At 46.4% G+C, this 22,923-nt stretch overlaps 1 protein-coding gene across 3 annotated transcripts in view; it reads right to left on the bottom strand.

Annotated features, from left to right (window-relative positions):
- The window catches only part of LOC144691862 (cell adhesion molecule 2-like), a 561,087-nt gene that overhangs the window by 507,090 nt on the left and 31,074 nt on the right, over positions 1–22,923 (bottom strand). For all 3 annotated transcript variants that reach the window (XM_078560433.1, XM_078560434.1, XM_078560435.1), the window contains exon 2: positions 18,329–18,466. In XM_078560433.1, coding sequence (XP_078416559.1) covers positions 18,329–18,466 — 138 coding nt within the window. The remainder of the gene's footprint in view (positions 1–18,328; positions 18,467–22,923) is intronic.

Raw genomic sequence — 22,923 nt, 5'->3', positions numbered from 1 at the left:
TCTCTAGCCTCAGGCCCCTTCACAACATTGATCAAGCTGCTTTCAGAGGGGTCAGTTCAATGCCAAATTAACCTGCAAGCTTGATAAGGCAATAAAATTACACAAAGCATTTCTAACTTGCTGGTTAGAGCCCAGTTGGAGTAATTCTGGAGTAATCCATCACACTTTAGGAAGGAAATCAAGGCTTTGGAGGGTGCAGAGGAGATTTATTAGAACGGTATCAGGGTATGACAGACTTCAGTTAATGTGGAGAGACTGGAGAAGCTGGGATTGTTCTCCTTTGAGCATGGAAGGTTAAGAGGAAATTTAATAGAGTTGTTCAAAATTTTGAAGGGTTTTAATGGAATAAAGAAGGAGAAACTGTTTCCAGTGTCAGAAAGATGAGTAACCAGGCACATAGATTTTAGATAATTGGCTAAGCAGTTAGAAGGGAGGTGAGGAGAATTATTTTTTATGCAGCGAGTTGTTGTGATTTGGAAAACGCTGCCTGAAAGGACGATGGAAACAAAATCAATGGCAACTTTCAAACGTAAATTGGACAAATACTTTAAGGGGAGGAAATTTGCAAGACTATGGGGAGGAAGCAGAAGGATGAGACTAATTGGGTAGCTCTTTCAGGGAGCCAGAACAAGCATGATGGGCTGAATGTCCTCTTTGTGTGCTACAAGATTGTATGAAAGAAGAAGGATTTTCATTCATCAGTCTTTAACATGGTGTTAGGAACTAGAGAGTTTAAGTAAGTTATATTTGTATTTATGGGTGTTAGGAGTGAGATCTAACTTTAAGTTTAAGTTTAAAATGTTTTTCTGCATTGGTGTGATAAGAAAGGGGAGAACTCGAGCTTTGGTTTCAGTTTAAAAGATGCCTGCATTCTAATGAGGTTTTATGGCTCTTGAAGGGAAGTTAAAACAAACACAAGGTAGAAAAACTGTGCTGTTGCCTAGCAACAGGGGTCCAGGGAGAGAGGCCCCACAAAGACACAATTAACAGCCAGCCAGCGTGAAGTGCGCACTGAAAAGCTCAGCGCTGCCGGGGTTGGGGGCGGGAGGAGGGCGGGCGATGATGTCAAGGCGGGCGAGCACTGACAGGAAAGCTCCTTGAAGGCACAGAGCTACCTCAGGGAGCTGAAGACCCAAAACCCAGTTAACAAAGTTTTTACAATCAGGAAAAAAAGTCCAAGAATCACAATCAGGCATCTGAACATATCGATTATAAAAATGCTGTCCACAGATTTCTATTATCATTTTAATTAATAACTGAAACTTCATCCCACCCTTGTAAAGGCTAAAGTAAAATGACAGACAATTGCACCGTTAAATATCAGCAGGCACGCTTCCAACGTTTGCGCGTGCCTGACAACTGAAATATCACCCAAGCATGGGGTAACGTCACCTTGCGTGATTTCATGCTCGATTGGGTCAGGCGCACACCCGGCCAATCAGCGTAAAGTTCTGCCCAGAGAAACCAAAAGCAGTTTGAGTTGAGATGGTGATTATTCATTCAGGGGAAGGGAGCAGTTTACGTCTCTCTCTAGCTGGACATACTAGCAGACTGCTGAGGAAAATAAGTCTAAGAATCTTAAAAGAGTTGCTCTAAATTTAAAGTAACAGTGAATGTCAAGTGAGTTCTGGACCTCAAGGGAGATACCAAGTTGTTAGCAATCTACTGGGAGAGGGAACTGCAGGAAGCAAGTTCTAAAGGGAAAAGAGGAAAGGAAGACCTTCTAGTCAAAGGAAAAAGACAGGAATCTGGAAAAGGTCCTGTTAATGGAAGTTTAAGAGTGAGGAGCAGTGGAAGGCTGCAAACTTAAAGGGAAAAAGCTGCAGGATGCAGAGTTAATGCAAAATAGGCTTGTGAGAAGCCAGAAGATCCAAGGAGACAGCCAAAGTTCTGTAACACTTTACTATGGGCATGTGGAGCAGTGGTGTTCTGTTGGCATGGCTGAGTATCTCAGAGATAATGCGTGCAAGGCAAAGCTTGAATGCATGTGGCGATCCAGGGAAGAGGAACATCGGAAGGACAGTTTGAAACCCTGGGGGTGGACCCTTGTGGAAGGTGTATGAGGGAAAGTGTCATTTTGGAGAAGATTCCAAAGCGAATTCTTCGAGAGTGGAGATTAAAAACCTTCATGTAAAAGGTGGAGTTCAGTGAGACTGGTTGGCTCACGGTGTGACAAGCGTCTTGGGGGGAGTTGATGAAGGATCCATGGCATCTGTTTGGGGTGGCATCTGTTACTTGGTTTCAGAGTATAGCATGTATGACCACAGGTCACCTATTGGTTTACATGGACTGTGTACTTACTGTGAACATGAGAGTATAAGATAGCTTTTGTAACTTGTGTTATCCTTACAAATCTGTAGATATCTGTAAAGGTATAGTTGTGGGTGAAGGAGTATTGTAATATAGTTCGTATTTTCTTGTTTAATAAACTTTTTATTCTTTTGTTAAAAGTTCATCAGCTGACTCCTGTGACTCCGTTCAGTAACTACTCTCCATATTTCTAAACAAAAAAGTTAGGATCTATCGAGCTGGATTCCACCCTGGGATCGGGCTTGTCCAGCAGTAACATCAGCTGGGATTGTAACAGTAGCTACAGGCAGTTCTGAGCTTTGGTTCTTGCTGCTTTTCACCAACACTGCCTGGAGATTAGTGAAGTGGGGAGTGTTTTGGGAGAAACTTTACCTGCGTGAAGTTTGATAATGAAATTGTGTATAGGGTTTTTAAAGGGTTTAGCTGAAGTTTGACGTGATCTTTTGCGTTCTTGTGACCTAGGGGGTCTCCAAGCCAGGTAGCAGCTCAATCCAGGCTGAGATATTGCAGTTAACAATAGATAGTTAGATTTACATTGTGTTGGTGCCTGTAGCATTCAATGTGCAGCAATGTCAATTTAAGATGTATGACTTCTCAGGAGCTGTAGCTTCTTAAATCATTTTCTGTACAGATTTAGCCTGAGAGGTAGAAACAAGGCATTAAAATGAAAGGAAAGAGAGACAGCAAGATTTAGATAGATTAATAGATTGGCAAATTGATAAACAAATAGAAAACAGACTTTAGCGGTCATAAATATTTGAATAGAGTGGAGTTCAATGAATACAATTGGCAGGGTGCTAACTTTATGCTTAGATAATGAAATCAAATAATCTTATAGATTGTTTAAATGGATGAGATTACAAATCGCTGACATGTGAAGACTCTTCTCCATAAATAGCTCTTATCAATGTGGACATGATAGCAATGAGTTCCATATTTATATGGACCAATTAATGGCACTCAGTGAATTGGAACTTGAACCCACAACCTTCTCACTGAGACACTAGAGTGCTACCCACTGATCCACAGCTGACACTGCACATGTTGAAAATACTCTAAACCCATCACAGGACAAGTGTCAACAGGGAACTGACAAGAATAGGAATTAATCTGTTTAAATCAAACAAGATAACAAGGTAGCGCAGTGTGTACGTTATTGTGTATGTTATTGCTGTGTTATGTGTGTATGTTATTGCTGTGTTATGTGTGTATGTTATTGCTGTGTTATGTGTGTATGTTATTGCTGTGTTATGTGTGTATGTTATTGCTGTGTTACTATGTGTAACAACAGAGAACAAATAGAACCAAAATCAACAAAAATACAGCAATCCCAGCAGCAAGTGGGTAATGCAGACCAAATCAGCAGACCCACATTGAACCAGCACTACCCAGAACCAGGACTAACCAGAACCAGCACTACCCAGAACCAGGACTAACCAGAACCAGCACTACCCAGAACCAGGACTAACCAGAACCAGCACTAACCAGAACTAGGACTAACAAAATCAGGACTAACCAGAGCAAGGACTAACCAGAACCATTACCAACCAATGCCAGGACTAACTAGAACCAGAACTAACCAGAACCAGCACTAACCAGAACCAGGACTAACAAAATCAGGACTAACCAGAACCAGGACTAACCAGAAACAGGACTAACAAAATCAGGACTAACCAGAGGCAGGACTAACCAGAACCAGGACTAACTAGAAGCAGGACTAACCAGAGGCAAGATTAACCAGAACCAGGACTAACCAGAACCAGGACTAACCAGAACCAGGACTAACCAGAACCAGGTCTAATCAGTACCAGGACTAACTGGAGGCAGGACAGGTTGGAAACAGCGATTTCCGTGTACTGGTTTCCATTTAGTATACGGTATTCGCTGTTCACAATGTAGTCTGCTCTAGGCCAAACACAGACTGGGTGACTGCTTTGCCGAACACTTACATTCAGTCCGCAAGCATGATCCCGAGCGTCCGGTTGTCTGTCAGTTTAATTTTCCACCTTGCTCTCACGCTGACCCCTCTGACCTTGGCCTCCGCTCTGTTCCAATAAAGCTCAATGTAAGCTCAAGGAACCCCGTCTCAGCCCTCAATGAGGAATTTAGGAGCTTTCGATCACATTTCTAACTTTTCCCAGTTCTGGTGGAATGTCACAGGCCTGAAACGTTAACTCTGCTTCTCCTTCCACAGATGCTGCCTGACCTGCTGAATATTTCCAGCATTTTCTGTTTTTGTTTCAGATTTCCAACATCTGCAGTTTTTTGCTTTTGTCCATGTGAACCAGCAGAACCTGACCTGGTAATATGGAGCTTAGAGCCAGCAGTCTACTGACTGGTCAGTCTGACCTCCCACTAACCCACTCACCCACTAACGTTAGAACAGCAGCTGGATTTCAAAGGCCTGTGGGAGAAGCTGCACTAAGTGAGATTGTGTTTGGGTTGTGCCTACGGAAGGCTCCATTCAGTGGTTAATAGACAGTGGGGGTAATAGTATCTTTGTTAATAGACAGTGGGGGTAATAGTATCTTTGTTAATAGACAGTGGGGGTAATAGTATCTTTGTTAATAGACAGTGGGGGTAATAGTATCTTTGTTAATAGACAGTGGGGGTAATAGTATCTTTGTTAATAGACAGTGGGGGTATTAGTATCTTTGTTAATAGACAGTGGGGGTAATAGTATCTTTGTTAATAGACAGTGGGGGTAATAGTATCTTTGTTAATAGACAGTGGGGGTATTAGTATCTTTGTTAATAGACAGTGGGGGTAATAGTATCTTTGTTAATAGACAGTGGGGGTAATAGTATCTTTGTTAATAGACAGTGGGGGTAATAGTATCTTTGTTAATAGACAGTGGGGGTAATAGTATCTTTGTTAATAGACAGTGGGGGTAATAGTATCTTTGTTAATAGACAGTGGGGGTAATAGTATCTTTGTTAATAGACAGTGGGGGTAATAGTATCTTTGTTAATAGACAGTGGGGGTATTAGTATCTTTGTTAATAGACAGTGGGGGTAATAGTATCTTTGTTAATAGACAGTGGGGGTAATAGTATCTTTGTTAATAGACAGTGGGGGTAATAGTATCTTTGTTAATAGACAGTGGGGGTAATAGTATCTTTGTTAATAGACAGTGGGGGTAATAGTATCTTTGTTAATAGACAGTGGGGGTATTAGTATCTTTGTTAATAGACAGTGGGGGTAATAGTATCTTTGTTAATAGACAGTGGGGGTAATAGTATCTTTGTTAATAGACAGTGGGGGTATTAGTATATTTGTTAATAGACAGTGGGGGTAATAGTATCTTTGTTAATAGACAGTGGGGGTAATAGTATCTTTGTTAATAGACAGTGGGGGTAATAGTATTTTTGTTAATAGACAGTGGGGGTAATAGTATCTTTGTTAATAGACAGTGGGGGTAATAGTATCTTTGTTAATAGACAGTGGGGGTAATAGTATCTTTGTTAATAGACAGTGGGGGTAATAGTATCTTTGTTAATAGACAGTGGGGGTAATAGTATCTTTGTTAATAGACAGTGGGGGTAATAGTATCTTTGTTAATAGGCAGTGGGGGTAATAGTATCTTTGTTAATAGACAGTGGGGGTAATAGTATCTTTGTTAATAGACAGTGGGGGTAATAGTATTTTTGTTAATAGGCAGTGGGGGTAATAGTATCTTTGTTAATAGACAGTGGGGGTAATAGTATCTTTGTTAATAGACAGTGGGGGTATTAGTATCTGTGCGATGGTGCAAGGTGAGTGATAATGGATTTGGTATCACTTCGATTACAACATCGCGTAAAGTCAATTTTATGCTCAGTATCTACGGAAAGATGTTGAAACAGGTGGAGTCTGGAACACACCCAGATCAACTCAGAGCCCTCAAAGCCATTTAACAGATATTATTGTCTTATGGGTATTTTGAAGATCAAATTCTGCAATTCTGTCCATTTTTCCCACAGATTCTGTAACTTTTCCTCAAGTGCTGCTGTTTACACGAGTGGGATTCCTGCCATGTTCCCATTTACAAGGGAACAGGATTCCCACAAAATTCCTGTTTATATGGGAATGGGATTCCCGCTGTGCTCCTGTTACACGGGAACAGGATTCCCATAGTGCACCTGTTACATGGGAACGCATTCCCATAGTGCTCCTGTTACACGGGAACAGGATTCCCATAGTGCACCTGTTACATGGGAACGCATTCCCATAGTGCTCCTGTTACATGGGAATGGAATTCCCATAGTGCACCTGTTACACAGGAAAAGGATTCCCATAGTGCACCTGTTACATGGGAATGGGATTCCCATAGTGCTCCTGTTACACGGGAACAGGATTCCCGCTGTGCTCCTGTTACACAGGAACGGGATTCCCGCTATGCTTCTGTTACACGGGAACGGGATTCCCGCTATGCTTCTGTTACACGGGAACGGGATTCCCGCTATGCTTCTGTTACACGGGAACGGGATTCCCGCTGTGCTCCTGTTACACGGGAACAGGATTCCCGATGTGCTCCTGTTACACGGGAACAGGATTCCCGATGTGCTCCTGTTACATGGGAATGGGTTTCCCATAGTGCTCCTGTTACACGGGAACAGGATTCCCGCTGTGCTGCTGTTACATGGGAACGGGATTCCCATAGTGCTCCTATTACAGGGGAACGGCATTCCCGCTCTGCTCCTGTTACACGGGAATGGGATTCCCGATGTGCTCCTGTTACAGGGGAACGGGGTTCCTGCTCTGCTCCTGTTACACGGGAACGGGATTCCCATAGTGCTGCTGTTACATGGGAACAGGATTCCCATAGTGCTCCTGTTACACGGGAACGGGATTCCCATAGTGCTCCTGCTACACGGGAACGGGATTCCCATAGTGCTCCTGTTACACGGGAACGGGATTCCCATAGTGCTCCTGTTACACGGGAACGACATTCCCGCTCTGCTTCTGTTACACGGGAACGGGGATCCCGATGTGCTCCTGTTACATGGGAACGGCATTCCCGCTCTGCTCCTGTTACACAGGAACGGGATTCCCGCTGTGCTCCTGTTACACAGGAACGGGGATCCTGATGTGCTCCTGTTACACGGGAACGGGGTTCCCGCTCTGCTCCTGTTACACGGGAACGGGATTCCCGCTGTGCTCCTGTTACACAGGAACGGGGATCCCGCTCTGCTCCTGTTACACGGGAACGGGATTCCCGCTGTGCTCCTGTTACAGGGGAACGGGGATCCCGATGTGCTCCTGTTACACGGGAACAGGATTCCCGCTGTGCTCCTGTTACACAGGAACGGGGATCCCGATGTGCTCCTGTTACACGGGAACAGGATTCCCGATGTGCTCCTGTTACACAGGAACGGGGATCCCGATGTGCTCCTGTTACACGGGAATGGGGTTCCCGCTCTGCTCCTGCCAAGTTAAAGTGATGGATTGGGAGCAGTACTTTGAGAATCTGAATGAGAGACACTCACTATTGGAGATAAGGTGCTGGACAGCACTCGTGGTGGGGTGGCGGAGACGGGGGTCAATGTTTGGGAGCACAGGAGGAGGAGTTTGAATGTGGGTTTTCGAGTCCTGTGACTGAATCAGTTCTGGGTCACATTCCTCACATATCAAAATCTTAATGAGAGCAGGTATGGAAGCAGCCATACTCCCACAGGCACACTCCACCATTAAACCTTCCACAAGGAAACATTCCCACCCACCAATAGGATCATATCCAGCCCATGAGGAACAGATGCTGGTCTTTGATGAAATCAATAATCTAAAATTCCTGACACTTACAGAAAAGACTACTGAAAATAAAGCTTTTCTCCATGATGAAATTTTATAGCTTGTTCTAATGTTCTTCCTTGGGCACCATAGTACCACACACAGGGCACATACCACACTGGCATCACCGCAAGGGTGAGGCATAACAACAGTTAGAGCTGTAGTTTGGAGAATTCTTCTGCTACACCGTTCCTGCAAATGCACATGCCTGAGACCATTTTACCACCTTCCCAAAGTATGGAAGCATTGATAACTTGCATTTATATAGTGTCTTGAACCTAAGAAAACATCCTGAGATGCCTCACAGGAGCATTATCAAACAGGATTTGACATTGAGTCACATTAGGAGATATTAGGCAGGTGACTAAAAGCTTGATTTAAATGTTAAGGAGTGTCTTAAAAGATAAAGTGAGATAAAGAGACTGAGCGGTTTAGGGAGGGAAGCCCAGAGCTTGGGACTCAGGTAGCTGAAGGCACGGCCGCCAATGGTGGAGTGATTAAAATCAGGGTTTCTGAAGAGGCTAGAATTGCAGGCGTGCCGATATCTTGGAGGGTTGTAGGGCTGGAGGTGATTACAGAAATAGGGAGGGATGGAACCGTGGGTGGGTTTTTACGCCCCCTCCCACCCGGCACGATATTACAGTCCCGCCGAACTGAATGGAGATTTAAATGGCTCACCACGTCCGCTGGGGAGAGACAGGCTACAATGGGGCCATAAAATCCTGGCCCGTGGAGAGATCTGAAAATATGGATGAGAATTTTTTAACTAAGATGCTGTTTAAGCATGAACCAATGTAGGTGAGTGAGAAGAGGGGGTGTGCTGAGTTTGGATGCAGGTCATCAGAAATGTGGAAGAGTTGAAGTTTACAGAGGGCAGACGCTGGCAGGCTGGTCAGAGGTGAACCTTCACTTGCTGCCAGCCATTCAGCAGTGTGGATGCCCCAGTCACTGGCTGCACAGATAAAGCTGTAATCAGCCGAGTTAATGCGACAGAGTGACATTAACATTGCTCAAGGCTGCTGAGCTCCTGTTTTTTGCATTTTGATGAGTTTTTCAGGTAAATTGGAAAACTGTGAATGCTGGAAAGTTGTGATTAAGAAAAAAAACCCCAGAAAGTGCAGGGAATGTAACAGCAGGTCTGTCAGTATGTGGAAAAGCTTTCACCAGTACTGCCTTTCTCAATGCTGCACATTCTGACTGCACAGGGCTGCAGCGCACACTGCTTTCACAAGCTGAGATTTCTGGCTATCAACAGAATAACTCTGAACAACTCGAGCAGTGATCACCTTCTCCCTAACCAAAGGCACTCCACTAGATGACAACACCATTTGTATTGGTGTATTTGAGAATAATAATTCTCAGTTCATGAAGAAATTCAACAGTGATTCTGCTGTTGTCCAATTCCAAAAACAGTCAGACAGTTCAGCTAGTCATCAAGATTCATTATAATGGCCAAGTAGCTGATAAAAGTCCAGTAATTTTGTGTATTCCCTCTGACATATTCTCTGCTTTCCTCCCTCAACCTTTGCACTCAGCACCTTCTCATCTTGGTATTTTTACTTTCCAACTCAACTCTTCTTGTTCTCCATCACTCTCTCTCGCTATCTCTCTATCTCTCCATCTTTCTGTCTCTCTGTCTCTCTATCTCTGTCTCTCGATCTCTCTCTCGCTGTGTCTCTCTATCTCACTGTCTCTCTGTCCCTCTCTCTGTCTTTTGCTGTCTCTCTCTTTCTGTCTCTCTGCCTCTGTCTCTTTCTCTGTCTCTCTCTCTCTGTCTCTCTCTCTGTCTCAGTCTCTCTATCTCTCCTCTAAGTTTACCCCTCTCCTAACCTCTATAAACCTCTCCTTTCATATAAACCCTCCTACCCACATATATGGTCACCCATTTAACTTTGGCACAATTTCAAAATTTGTAGATGACACAAAACCTGGAAGTGTTGTGAACTGTGAGGAGGATAGTGATAGGCTTCAAGAGGACCAGACGGGCTGATAAAACGGGTGGACATGTGACAGATGTAATTTAATGCTGAGAAATGTGAAGTGATTCATTTTGGTGGGAAGAATAGAGAGGCAGTACAACATAAAGGGTACAACTCTCAAGGGGGTGCAGGAGGGACCTGGGCGTATATGCATATTCATTACTGAAGGTAGCAGGACAGGTTGAGAAAGTGGTTAATAAAGCATCTGGGCCCTAGGTTTTATAAATAGAGACAGAGGCTGGAATTTTCTGGCCTCGTTGGTGTCAGTGTCATGGTGGGTGTGAGCGAACAATATAGCGGGAAGGCCAAAAATCGGCTTCATGCTGGTGTGAAAGCACAGCAGAATCATCTGGTGGTGTCGGCCACACAGCAGAATATCAATCCCGCTGGAGGCCAGCGTCAACCTGCTTTGCATCCCGCTAACCAGATGCAAAGTGAGGCCCGACCGGAATGGCACCTACCCCCCCACGCCCGAGTTACCATTACACCGGTGGGAAATCACACTGGCCCAGAACACCTCTGGACAAGTGTGACATACAGACATCAGGACTTATTGTTGTCCGAGGAGAAGGAAATGCTGCAGCCCTACAGCTACCGGACCCCGCAGGAATACGTGCTGGGTGGATTCTCATGGCCATGGCTCTGCTGCAAAGCAGCTCTCGGAAGGCGGGAGGTCTACGTTGATGTCTCGGGCCTGCTTCGGAACATCACAGTCTTGGCCATAGGCTGCTCCGGATGATCAGCAAGGCGGGGGGAGAGAGGAAGGTCCAGCTGTGAGTGGGAGAGGAAGGTGTACCGGGTGGGGTGGGAGAGGGAGGTCTAGGTTTGACTGGGAGAGGAAGGTGTACAGGGGTCAGGAAGTGGGGGGAGGTTGGCGGGGAAACAATGGTGTCAGGGGGCTGAGGTTGGGAGGGAGGAGGAGGGAGTACGGGGAAGGAAGGTGTAATGGGGGAGAATGCGGCAAGTGGGGAGGTAAGTGTAAGGGAAGGAGTACGGAGGGGGGAAGGAGTCCAGGGGCAGGAAGGCGTCTGGGGCAGGAGGGAGTAAGGATGGAGGAGGGAGTAAGGATGGAGGAGGGAGTAAGGATGGAGGAGGGAGTAAGGCTGGAGGAGGGAGTAAGGGTGGAGGAGGGAGTAAGGGTGGAGGAGGGAGTAAGGGGGGGATGGCCAGGGGAATGTGCAAGGGAGGGGTCTGTGGAGTCAATGACTGCCTCCTGGGGAGTGAACTGAGGGTGGGTGTGGTAGGAGGGAATGGTGAGTATGAGAGGGGGCAGAGGGAGCCGGTTGGATGGCAGGGTGAGGTAGCAGTAGCAGGGTCAGCGGGGGGGTTAGTGGGGACCTGGAGGCAGACACAGACCTTGGGGAGGAGGAGGTCGGGGAGGTTAATGTGGATGGAGCTGGGATTCTCATGTAGGTAGAGAATGTGCACGTTTACCTGGACATCCTGGAAAGGAAAGGTTTCGGGTTGGTAGCTGACAATGGGGACATGGAAGGTCACGTTACAGGGGTCGACAGTGATGAGGGAAAAGGCATGGATGACTGAAGGAGGGGAAAGGACAGGGGAGTTGAGCAAAAATCTGAATATGACCATCGTTGTCAAAATGGAAAGTGAGCGGAGCCTCGTGTAGGCCGGGAACAGGTGCTGCATGGGAGTGTGGTCAGGGGGTGGGCGGAGATGCAGGTCGGCTCAGATGGACAACTGAAAGAGAACCCCAGCAGGTAGCAGTGAAAATGCTCGGGATATTGGGATGAGTGAGGGAAGAAGGCTTCATGTGCATTGGGAGAGAGTTTGCATGAGGCTCCCAAAGTCTCTGCCACGCACACAATTCTCCCTCCAGAATCACTCGTAGTCCAGCTGCATGCAGCTGAACTGTTTAGTGGGAGGTTGGGGGGGATGCAGTGGGAGGACTTGCAAAGCCTGTCAACGAAGCTGAAAGACAACATCACACATTATTCAGTGAAAGTGAATTTATTTTCAGATTATGAAGTGACAAAATGTGTTCCCTGTGCAAACACTTGTGATCAGAATTTCTTAACTTTTCTAGGCCTACATCTTCTCCTAGGTGCTACCCTGACATCCGCAGCAGGGGTGGTGACAACCTGTACAATGGTTGGCCCTGTTGCCTCTGATGACTTTGGCGTGGGTCCTCTGGAGAGCCAAGGCCTTGAGGGCCCTGGCTTGCTTCGGCTGTCCTCCTGTGGGCCAGCTGCTCTCTCTGCAGGAACTCACCTATGGCGACCGTGATGGAGTGCAGGCTTGTGCGCATCTCCAAGTTCTGCTGGACCAAGGTCTCCATTGCGTCCGCCATCCTTCCCATGGAGACCTCCATATGTGTACATATGGGCAGCACTTCATCAGAGAGCAGGCGGACACACTCCCCTGACTTGTGTGCCACTCTGAGGGCTTCCAACAGCTCTGCGTGATATTCCCCCGCCTTCTGCTGACTGTCCACAATGAGTTGGGAGGCCGAGTCCAGAGGCTCGTCCCCTGACTCGGGCCTCACAGATGCCTCTTCCCCAGCAGACCTCCGAGTGTCGGGGAGCTCGGCTGAATCTGTCTCCTCCTGCTGCGGACACGTGCCCGTGCTGTGACCAGCAGATTGTGAACCCGGGCCTGCTCTAGATCTAGGTCCCACCGAGGTGTGTGTCTCTGCGCTGATGCAGGGTGTGGGTAAGCGCTGTGATGGGTCTTCCAGGCTGCTTATTTCCAGCTCTTCAATGGAGGAGGTGTCCTCTTGGCTGGAGGTGAGGACCTGGATGGAGCTGAGGGACTGGCTGGCCCCTTGGCAGAGCTCCCTGTGAACCAGTCGAGATAATTAGTGCACGGCAGCGGAGTCAAAAGCAGGAGAGAGAGCGCTGACAGTTGCGTTGAGAGGGATGATGTGGTGCAGGATCCTCAGGTGGGTGTTTGCCACCGACCTCACTGTCACCGCAGGCAGGGTCCACACCCTCACCAGTCAGCGCGAGGTCACACTCCTCAAAGTGAGTGAGGGGCCTAATGTGGGCCACTCCACCCCTGGTCCAGAACCTCTCCCTGCTGTTGTGAGCCAGATTCTCCTGCGTGGAAACAGATGGAGAGAGTGTGAGCAGGACACATGGCTCTGTGTGGAATGTTTGTGTGGTGAGCAGAGACATGGATGGGATGAGGACGTGAGCTCCAGAGGATATGAGCCTGATGGAGATGTGAGGGTGTGTGTGAGGGTTACTGGTGTTGTCCCTTGAGGTGTGAGATCCCTGTGGATGTGTGATGGGTTTGTGAGTGTGAGAGTTGTGAGTGATGAGGTGGTTGACTTACCCTGGGGAACGGATGAGATCATTCATCCTCTTCCTGCTCTGGGTGGCTGACCTGCTCTGTGCTCCAGTGGCGCTGACCATCGCTGCCACCGCCTCCCAGGCCAGATTGGTGACTCTGGTGAACCTCCTGAGGCCAGCGCTGGGTAGAGGACATCGCGGAGGCCTTCCACTGGTGCGCCAGAGAGGTGTCACTAAATTTGGGGGCTGCCGTCTTCTTCGCTTTCGGGGCCACCTGTCGCCTGGAGCAGTCCCGGTCTGTAGACACGGAGTCGGCTGCGCTCTGGAGTGAATTAAACATGGCCCCCGGAGCGAGGAAGCGCTGAGGTCACAGCGGGGCAGGTAAATCCGATCGGGCGTGCTTCCCGTGAATGCGTTATTAATGATGTGGGACACGCCGGGAATGAGACGATACGGTGCAAAAATCCCCCATTGCGGCCGGCGGGTAAATCATCCTTTTTCCACCCTTAGAATCCAAACCCAGGGAAATTATGATGAACTTAAATTAAACCTTTGTTTGGGCCTCAACTAGAGCATTGGGTCAAATCTGGGCACCACGCTCTTGAAAGGATGTGAAGGCATTAGAGAGAGTGCAGGAAAGATTCACGAGGATGGTTCCAGGGATGAGGAATTTCAGTTATGAAGATGGATTGGACGAGTTGGGACTGTTTTCCTTGGAGAAGAGAAGGCTGAGAGGAGATTTGATAGAGATATTCAAAATCATGAGGGGTCTGGACAGAATAGATAGGGCGAAACTGTTGCTCTTGGCAGAAAGATCACTGGGACACCCAAATCCCTCTGAATCTCAGAGCTCTGCAACCTCTCATGTGCATTTGCAACTGTGTATAAATGTGTATGTTTATCTATTTAACTTTGCAGGTGTATGTGTGTGTGTACGTTTGTCTGTGTAGTGATTGTAAAACCTTTCATACTGTTATGGGGATTATGTGACTGTACAGACGAAGCAGCTCTAAGTGCAGGTAATCTTAGGGGCAGAGCTTTCTTGCTCTTGGTACAAGCATGTAGCTTCATCAGGAGCTCTGTAAATAAAGTTTACTGTTTCTTACAAGAAACCTGTCCGGCACAACAAGTTTATTACAGTCTGTGCATGTGTATCTGTGTCCATGTGTATATGTGTGTCTGTATATCTGCATGCGTCTACCTTTTTGTGTGTCTTTGTCTGTGTCTGTGTATGTCTGTATTTGTGTCTATGTTTGTTTGTGTGTGTGTCTGTATGTCTGTGTTTGTGCCTGTATGTTTTTGTGTGTCTGGGTGTGTGTGTGTCTTTGGCTGTGTGTGTCTGTGTTTGTGTCTCTGTGTCTGTATGTTTTGCGTGCCTGTGTATGTGTCTGCAAATGTGAGAGTGTGTGTGTGTGTGTCTGTGTGCATATGTATGTGTGTCTATGTTTGTCTGTGCATGTTGTATGTCTATGTATCTGTGTGTGTGCCTGTGTGTTTTTGTGCGTGTACGTCTGTGTGTGTGTGGACACTGGTTACCAAGGCCAAATATAGTAAGGCATTTTACTCGAGGTAAGTATTGCTGTGGAAGTATTGTTTAGCAGGAAGTGAGAGAGGAGTACAGCATCACAAACTCTGCAGGGAGTAAATAAGGATCATTTATTTTGTTTTTAAGGCACAGTTTGAGTGACAGTTAAATCTAACGTGTCAGAAAGTGTCTCTTGCAGCTGCTGCTGTGAGCCCAAAGCAATCAGTTTGCAGACTCTCCTTGAGTTCTGACCTACACTGTTTCACAGATTGGCTTTTTTATAAGTGTTACTTCAGGTGGGTCACTGTGGAACTGCGAGGGTTGCACTTCTCAGTTAGACAGTGATCAGGGGCAGGAACCCTGGCTGGGGGGAGAAACTCTGACAGAATTGCTGCTCCTGATCACAACCTAGAGTCTCTGGCTGTGTGTGTGAGGGCAGGATCGTGCTGTGATGCCTATTGTGGTTGAATAAGCATATATCTTTCATTGTTGAGACTCACACTGGGAGAATGAGCCATCTGGATGGGATTTCTCAGGTCCAGCAGAAACACAATGTGCAGCAGATTTTTTCAGATATTGTAACTCAGGAATATTGCCACCAAATTTGGAAAGTGACCCAGTGACCACCCCACCCCTGCCAAACATGTAGCCTCCTGAGCGAACGACAGAGATCAGGGATCTGGCTGAGTGACTGCTCCTGTCTGAGTTGTGGCGTGAGATTACAGAGGACTGGCAATGTGATCAAGTCTGAGACTAACAAATGCTTATATCAATATCAATAATAAATATTGCTGCTACTTTATTAGTCTTGGTGGAACTGTGTGGATTTGAGCTCCAGTAACTGTGACGTTCAGGGAATTAAAGAAAATGGACGTCTTCAGTTGACCCTTTTCACTCGATTCAAGTCCTTTAGCTCACAGTGTGGGTTGATGTTATTGCTAGATATCAATTTTAATATTTTTATTACCCTCAGGAGAACAAGGAAACAACATATCTTTCATAACCCAGAGAGTTTTTTTTTAAAGCACTGAATTAAACTTTCTGCTTCCCATTACATTGACAATCTCTCTTATTAAATGGAAACTGAATTCAACAAAACACAATTTGCAGCACATCAGTTACCGTGACACCAGTCTATCGGGTACTCTGGTTACCGTGACACCAGTCTATCGGGTGCTCCGGTTACCGTGACACCAGTCTATCGGGTGCTCTGGTTACCATGACACCAGTCTATCGGGTGCTCTGGTTACCGTGACACCAGTCTATCGGGTGCTCCGGTTACCATGACACCAGTCCGTCAGGTGCTCCGGTTACCATGACACCAGTCTATCGGGTGCTCTGGTTACCGTGACACCAGTCCGTCAGGTGCTCCAGTTACCATGATACCAGTCTATTGGGTGCTCCGGTTACCATGACACCAGTCCGTCAGGTGCTCCGGTTACCATGACACCAGTCCATCAGGTGCTCCGGTTACCATGACACCAGTCCGTCAGGTGCTCCGGTTACCATGACACCAGTCCGTCAGGTGCTCCGGTTACCATGACACCAGTCTATCGGGTGCTCCGGTTACCATGACACCAGTCCGTCAGGTGCTCCGGTTACCATGACACCAGTCCGTCAGGTGCTCCGGTTACCATTACACCAGTCCGTCAGATGCTCCGGTTACCGTGACACCAGTCTATCGGGTGCTCCGGTTACCATGACACCAGTCCGTCAGGTGCTCCGGTTACCATGACACCAGTCCGTCAGGTGCTCCGGTTACCATGACACCAGTCCGTCAGGTGCTCCGGTTACCATGACACCAGTCTATCGGGTGCTCCAGTTACCATGACACCAGTCCGTCAGGTGCTCCGGTTACCACGACACCAGTCCGTCAGGTGCTCCGGTTACCATGACACCAGTCCGTCAGGTGCTCCGGTTACCGTGACACCAGTCTATCGGGTGCTCCGGTTACCATGACACCAGTCCGTCAGGTGCTCCAGTTACCATGACACCAGTCTATCGGGTGCTCTGGTTACCGCGACACCAGTCCGTCAGGTGCTCCAGTTACCATGACACCAGTCTATCGGGTGCTCCGGTTACCATGACACCAGTCTATCGGGTGCTCCGGTTACCATGACACCAGTCCGTCAGGTGCTCCGGTTACCATGACACCAGTCCGTCAGGTGCTCCGGTTACCATGACACCAGTCCGTCAGGTGCTCCGGTTACCATGACACCAGTCTATCGGGTGCTCCGGTTACCATGACACCAGTCCATCAGGTGCTCCGGTTACCATGACACCAGTCCGTCAGGTGCTCCGGTTACCATGACACCAGTCTATCGGGTGCTCCGGTTACCATGACACCAGTCCGTCAGATGCTCCGGTTACCATGACACCAGCCCATCAGGTTCTCCGGTTACCGTGACACCTGGGCACCAGCAGAGGTATACCTTTCAGTTCTGTCCACCTGTGAGGACAGTGATGACTGCATAAGTAAAACAGAGACAGAGGCAGGGGGTGGGATTTTTCGGCCCTGCCCATCACCAGGATCGTCTGGTCCAGCCGAAAGTCAATGGACTTTTGGCTGGGCCGCCGAATCTCCCACAACGGGTCTGGAAAATCCTGGCCAGAATCTCCAATAACTCAATGAAGGAACGCTACTGACATTACTCAGGAGGTGTTGACAATTTTGGTGGATCCACTCCTGTTACTCACAGTGACAGTGTTAGTTCCCAGGGCAACTGAGAAAAATATAAATGCTGAAACACACAACCACTTACTATGTTAACTGAGTGGGTGAGAATCCAGTCTAGCTAATATTGGGTTCATATGCAATGTGTTGGAACTCCACTGCTGGTATAACCAGGGTGAAACTGGGCCTTAGCTGTCATGGAGAATGGGCAATAGTGAATCAGTCACTCATTTCACTCTCTACACCCTCAAGTCTTCCATTCCACAAAAGTCAACTGAATGCAGATTGGAAGCAAAATACTACGGATACTATAAATCTGAAATAAAAACAGAAAATGCTGGAAAAACTCAGCAGGTCTGGCAGCATCTGTGGAGAGTTCTGAAGAAGAGTCATATTGTACTTGAAACCTTAGCTCTGTTTCTCTCTCCACAGATACTGCCAGACCTGCTGAGTTTTTCCAGCACTTACTGTTTTAATAATGAATAGCGAATGGGTTATGTAATGATACATATGGGTCAATTCACTATCACCCTTTTACCACTACTGCTCAGACCATTTCTACTCCCATTGGCTCAAATGCCAATGATTTCCATTTAAAGAATGCCGACCTTTGCCTGTCTGTCCAGGTTAAGGTAAGATTTAGAGGTCCTACTCTTACCGGCACAGCAAGCAAGTAGTAACTCCTGCTTCACCCAGCATACTTACTGGCAACGAGAGAGCCATGTTGGCACAGGTCTGCATGAATTCCTCTTACAAATGGAAAACCAGGAAAACTATGTGACACAGTTCAATATTTCACCACGGTACTTGTACAAGCTCACCTCGAATCTCCTTATCGCCTTTGAACCATCGGATATTAGCAGCTGGTTTACTACCAATCGTGGTGCAAGTCAGTTCCACCAAGTCCCCTTCATTGACTGGTCCTTTGAAACCACTTATTACAGGGGTCTGAGGGACACCTGGAAGAGAATCAAACAGTCCAGTTACACTCTCATACAGCTATTATCATCCCTGCGTGTTACTAACAGAATAAAATTCGCTGGCTGAAAGGGCAGTGGAAACAGATTCAATAATATCTTTCAAATGGGAGTTGGGTAAAGATTTCAAGGACAAAAGTTTGCAAGACTATGGGGAATGAGCCAGGGGGGTGGGGCTAATTGGATGGTTCTTTAAAAGAATTGGCACCGGCACGATGGGCTGAATGGCATTAATGATGCCATTAATTCAGCAGACTTGACGAAATTGGTTTGATTTGCAGCCAATTAATTGGAAACCTGTTGACTGTAATTACAGCCTTCGGGCCCTGTGTTTATATGTTCAAATATTCAACTGGAAGTTTTAAAGCTGTATTGTTGGCTGGTTTAATTTTTAAAATCTTGTGCATGAGTGAGAATTGTTGGACACTTGCTTTGCCTCAAAGCTGCTGTCACCTTTAATTAACTTCGCAAGAGTAGACAAAAGGAAGAGAAAAGTGAAAGAGCATCATTTGAGCACTGAATGCTCTGATAACCGAAAGCCAGAGATTCAGAATGTTTAAGAGGTCTGGACAAACTATTGCCAGCTTTAGCCAGAATTCTACAGCACAACCTCTTGAGAATTCCCCTCACAGGAAAACTACGTGACACAGTACAACATTTTGCTGCTGTACAAGCTTCTGTCCTTCAATCCCCAGTCATAACCCACAAATTGTTCCGAAAATGCACACCCCCCCAAAAAGAGACCACACACCTGACTCCTGAACCCAAACACCTTCCCAACCCATGACATCTACAACAAGGGCAGCAGACATATGGGAACGCCACCACCTGGAAGGTCCCCTCCAAGCCACTCACCATCCTGACTTGGAAATATATCGCCGTTCCTTCACTGTCGCTGGGTCAAAATCCTGGAACTCCCTTCCTAACAGCACTGTGGGTGTACCTACACCACATGGACTGCAGCGGTTCAAGAAAGCAGCTCACCACCACCTTCTCAAGGGCAACTAGGGATGGGCAATAAATGGAGGAATAAATTTTTAAAAAGCTTCCTCCGATCTCGTTTGCTCAACATTACGACCAAATTTTAAGGGGGTCCCCGGTGCCAGAAAACAAAGTCATTCTTCTGATATTTTAATTGGAATTGTTGTAGCATTTTTTTAAAAAGTTATCCTCACTGAGATGCACTGTGTGTTTTCTGTTCCTTTTAATGTATTTTTAGGGCATAAATGTGTCACATTAAAAATGGAAAAGCTTTCCTGATTGCAGACTCTTAGTCACACTGTGCCTGATGGACCAGACTGATGGTGAAATGAGCTGAAACATTAACTTTTCATTGTTAAAGCAGAAATATTCTGGTCTGGGTTCAGAGTTCTGTTTAACTCCGATTCTTTACACTGATTTACCTCCATCTTGAGCTCCTGTGCATTTAAACAAGGTAGGGAGGATACCTGGGCAGAACGTGACATTGGAAAATGGATGCAATTTCAGATGCAGCTTCTGATCTCCGCTCAGAGAGGGAAGTCCAGGCCTCAATGCATCGAATGTAACTGGGACTGGGCAATAAATCCTGCCTTGTCAATGTCACTAACGTCACAAAAACAAAGCATTAAAACATAACAGCGAAAGAAAAGTGGAATTTATATCACAATAACATCATTGTGTATTTATATACCACCTTAAAGTTAATAAAACAACCCAAGGTATTTTACAGGAAAACAAAATACGATATGTGTCTAAAGCGAGGTCTAGAGGTGGAGAGGTGGAGGGACGAAATTCCCAGGCAGCTGAAAGCACGGCCACCAATGGATCTCGAATGGTTATGTGGAGGGAGGAGGTTACGGAGAGGATAAAAGCACTTCAGAGACTGAAGAACCTTTTGAAGTGGAATCACTGTTGTAATGTAGGAAATCCATCATCAGGTCAGAATGTTCGCTGATGATTGCACAATGTTCAGCGCCATTCAGGACTCCTCAGATACTGAAGCAGCCCATGTCTAAATGCAGCAAGACCTGGACAACATCCAAGCTTGGGTTGATAAGTGGCAAGTAACATTCATGTTCCAGGTACATGACAGCAGGTCACAGCCTCGAATTACTTACGGGCACATTGAAGTTTTAAGTAAGACATGTGTTTTTTTAAAAAAGGACATACAAGCAAAATCTGGCCGTGATTGTAAAGACTTGCTGGAATGTCACACCCAAAAAGGTGTCAAGGCCTACTTCAGACAGAGACACTTCAAAGGAAGGGATGCAATGCAAAAACTGAACTGTAATCTCCTGTGGGTGTGGGGATAATGGAGACTGATTACCATCTTAGCAGGAACCATCTCCTGTGAGTTATATCCCAGGCTGTGGACATGAATTGGAGTTGAAAGAAAGGCATGTTTGTTTTTCCCTTCCAGGACTACACAAGAAAAAGGGTTAAAAGCTGACTGCAACCCTGGTCTCTGTGTGCTATATTTGGTGTTCCAGGCCTGGTGTTTGAGGATGTGCTGTGAAGGTCATAGCTGAAGAACATCAGCGAGGTATCCCTGCACTTGCAGGTAAAAACCCTCTCTCTCTGATTGCTGGATGGAAGTCACCAGTCAGCAAAGGCACAGGCAAAAAGGAAACAGGACAACTCCTTTCAGTTACCCTGCAGAACCAAGACTCTCCAAACCCAAATGCTCAACTCCCAAAGCAATCATCTATTTACCATCCATTCCTCACAGACAAACCAAAAACAGATTCATATATCTTTTTCATTTTAGATTCAATTCAATTCTCATTTCTAATCTGTGTGTATGTGTGTTGCATTTTTATTACTTTTTCTTACATTTAGAACCAATAAACTCACTCTAACTGATGAAAGCCTGATTAAATTAGCTCCTTCTAAAACATTAGTACACTTAGACTGGGAAAAGGGATCCGCGAGGGATGGGATCCTTTTTAAATTAACCTTGTTGTGACCAGCTGAGGGGATTGAATAAAGAAGGGGAACCAGTTTATCCCTCCTCATCTGGAAGCACAACAATTTGGGGGAACCTCACCCGGGGACCGGTTGTAACACAGGCAATGACCAACTCCAACAAGAGAGAATCCAACCATCGCCCCTTGACACTCAATGGCATTACCATCGCTGAATCCCCCACTATCAACATCCTGGGGGTTACCATTGACAGAAACTGATCTGTTCCAGTCATGGATGAGGTTTCTTAAAAAATGTAAAGGCCACTTGGCCTTTTCGCCTGCCCGCCAACCGTTAGGTTGGACGGGCTGGGTAAATTTGAATTTAATTAGCTTCTTAATAGCCTTATTAGGCCTTTTAATTGTCAGCGGGTGTGCAGTCGACTCTGGCATGCGCCCGCCAAACAAAATACCGTGAGACTGTGCGATGACGATGGGACGCTGCCCCACGTCATTTTATGCTCGGGCGTGCCAGGCGCGCGCCCGCACTAATATTGTGTCCCAAGTTTGACAAACCTACTGGAGTTTTCTGAGGGCATAACTAGCAGAATAGAGAAGGGAGAACCAATGGATGTGGTGTATTTAGATCTTCAGAAAGCTTTAGATAAAGTTCCACATAAGAGGTTAATGTGCAAAAGTAAAGCACATGGGATGGGGGTAATATATTGGCATGGATTGAGAATTGGTTATCAGACAGGAAACAGAGAGTAGGAATAAATGGGTCTTTTTCAGAGTGGCAGGCAGTGACTAGTGGGGTCCCACAGGGATCAGTGTTTAGACCCCAGATATTCACAATATGTATTAATGATTTGGATGAGGGAACCAAATGTAATATTTCTAAGTTGGCTGATGACACAAAACTAGGTGGGAATGTGAGTAATGAGGAGGATGTTAAGAAGCTTCAAGGCAATTTAGACAAGTTGAATGAGTGGGCAAATACATGGCAGATGCAGCAAAATGTGGATAAGTATGAAGTTATCCGCTTAGGTAGTAAAAACAAAATGGCAAAGTATTATTTAAATGGTGATAGATTGGGAAATGTTGATGTACAAAGGGTTCTTGTACACCAGTCACTGAAAGCAAGCATGCAGGTGCAGCAAGCAGTTAAAAAGGCAAATGGTATGTTGGCCTTCATTGCGAGAGGACATGAGTACAGGAGCAAGGATGTCTTACTGCAGCTGTACAGGGCCTTGGTGAGACCACACCTGGAGTATTGTGTGCAGTTCTGGTTTCCTTACCTAAGAAAGGAAATACTTGCCATAGAGGGAGTGCAGCAAAGGTTCACCAGACTGATTCCTGGGATGGCAGGATTGTTGTATGAGGAGAGATTGGGCCGACGAGGCCTGTATTCACTGGAGTTTAGAACAGTGAGAGGGGATCTCATTGAAAAATATAAAATTCTGACAGGATTGGACAGACTGGATGCAGGGATGATGCTTCCTTTGGCTGAGGTGGTCTTAAACAAGGGGTCACAGTCTCAGGATACCGGGTAGA

Source organism: Cetorhinus maximus, chromosome 16 (assembly GCF_964194155.1).
Source record: "Cetorhinus maximus chromosome 16, sCetMax3.hap1.1, whole genome shotgun sequence".
NCBI classification, from domain to species: domain Eukaryota; kingdom Metazoa; phylum Chordata; class Chondrichthyes; order Lamniformes; family Cetorhinidae; genus Cetorhinus; species Cetorhinus maximus.
This window is presented reverse-complemented; position numbering and strand designations above follow the sequence as displayed.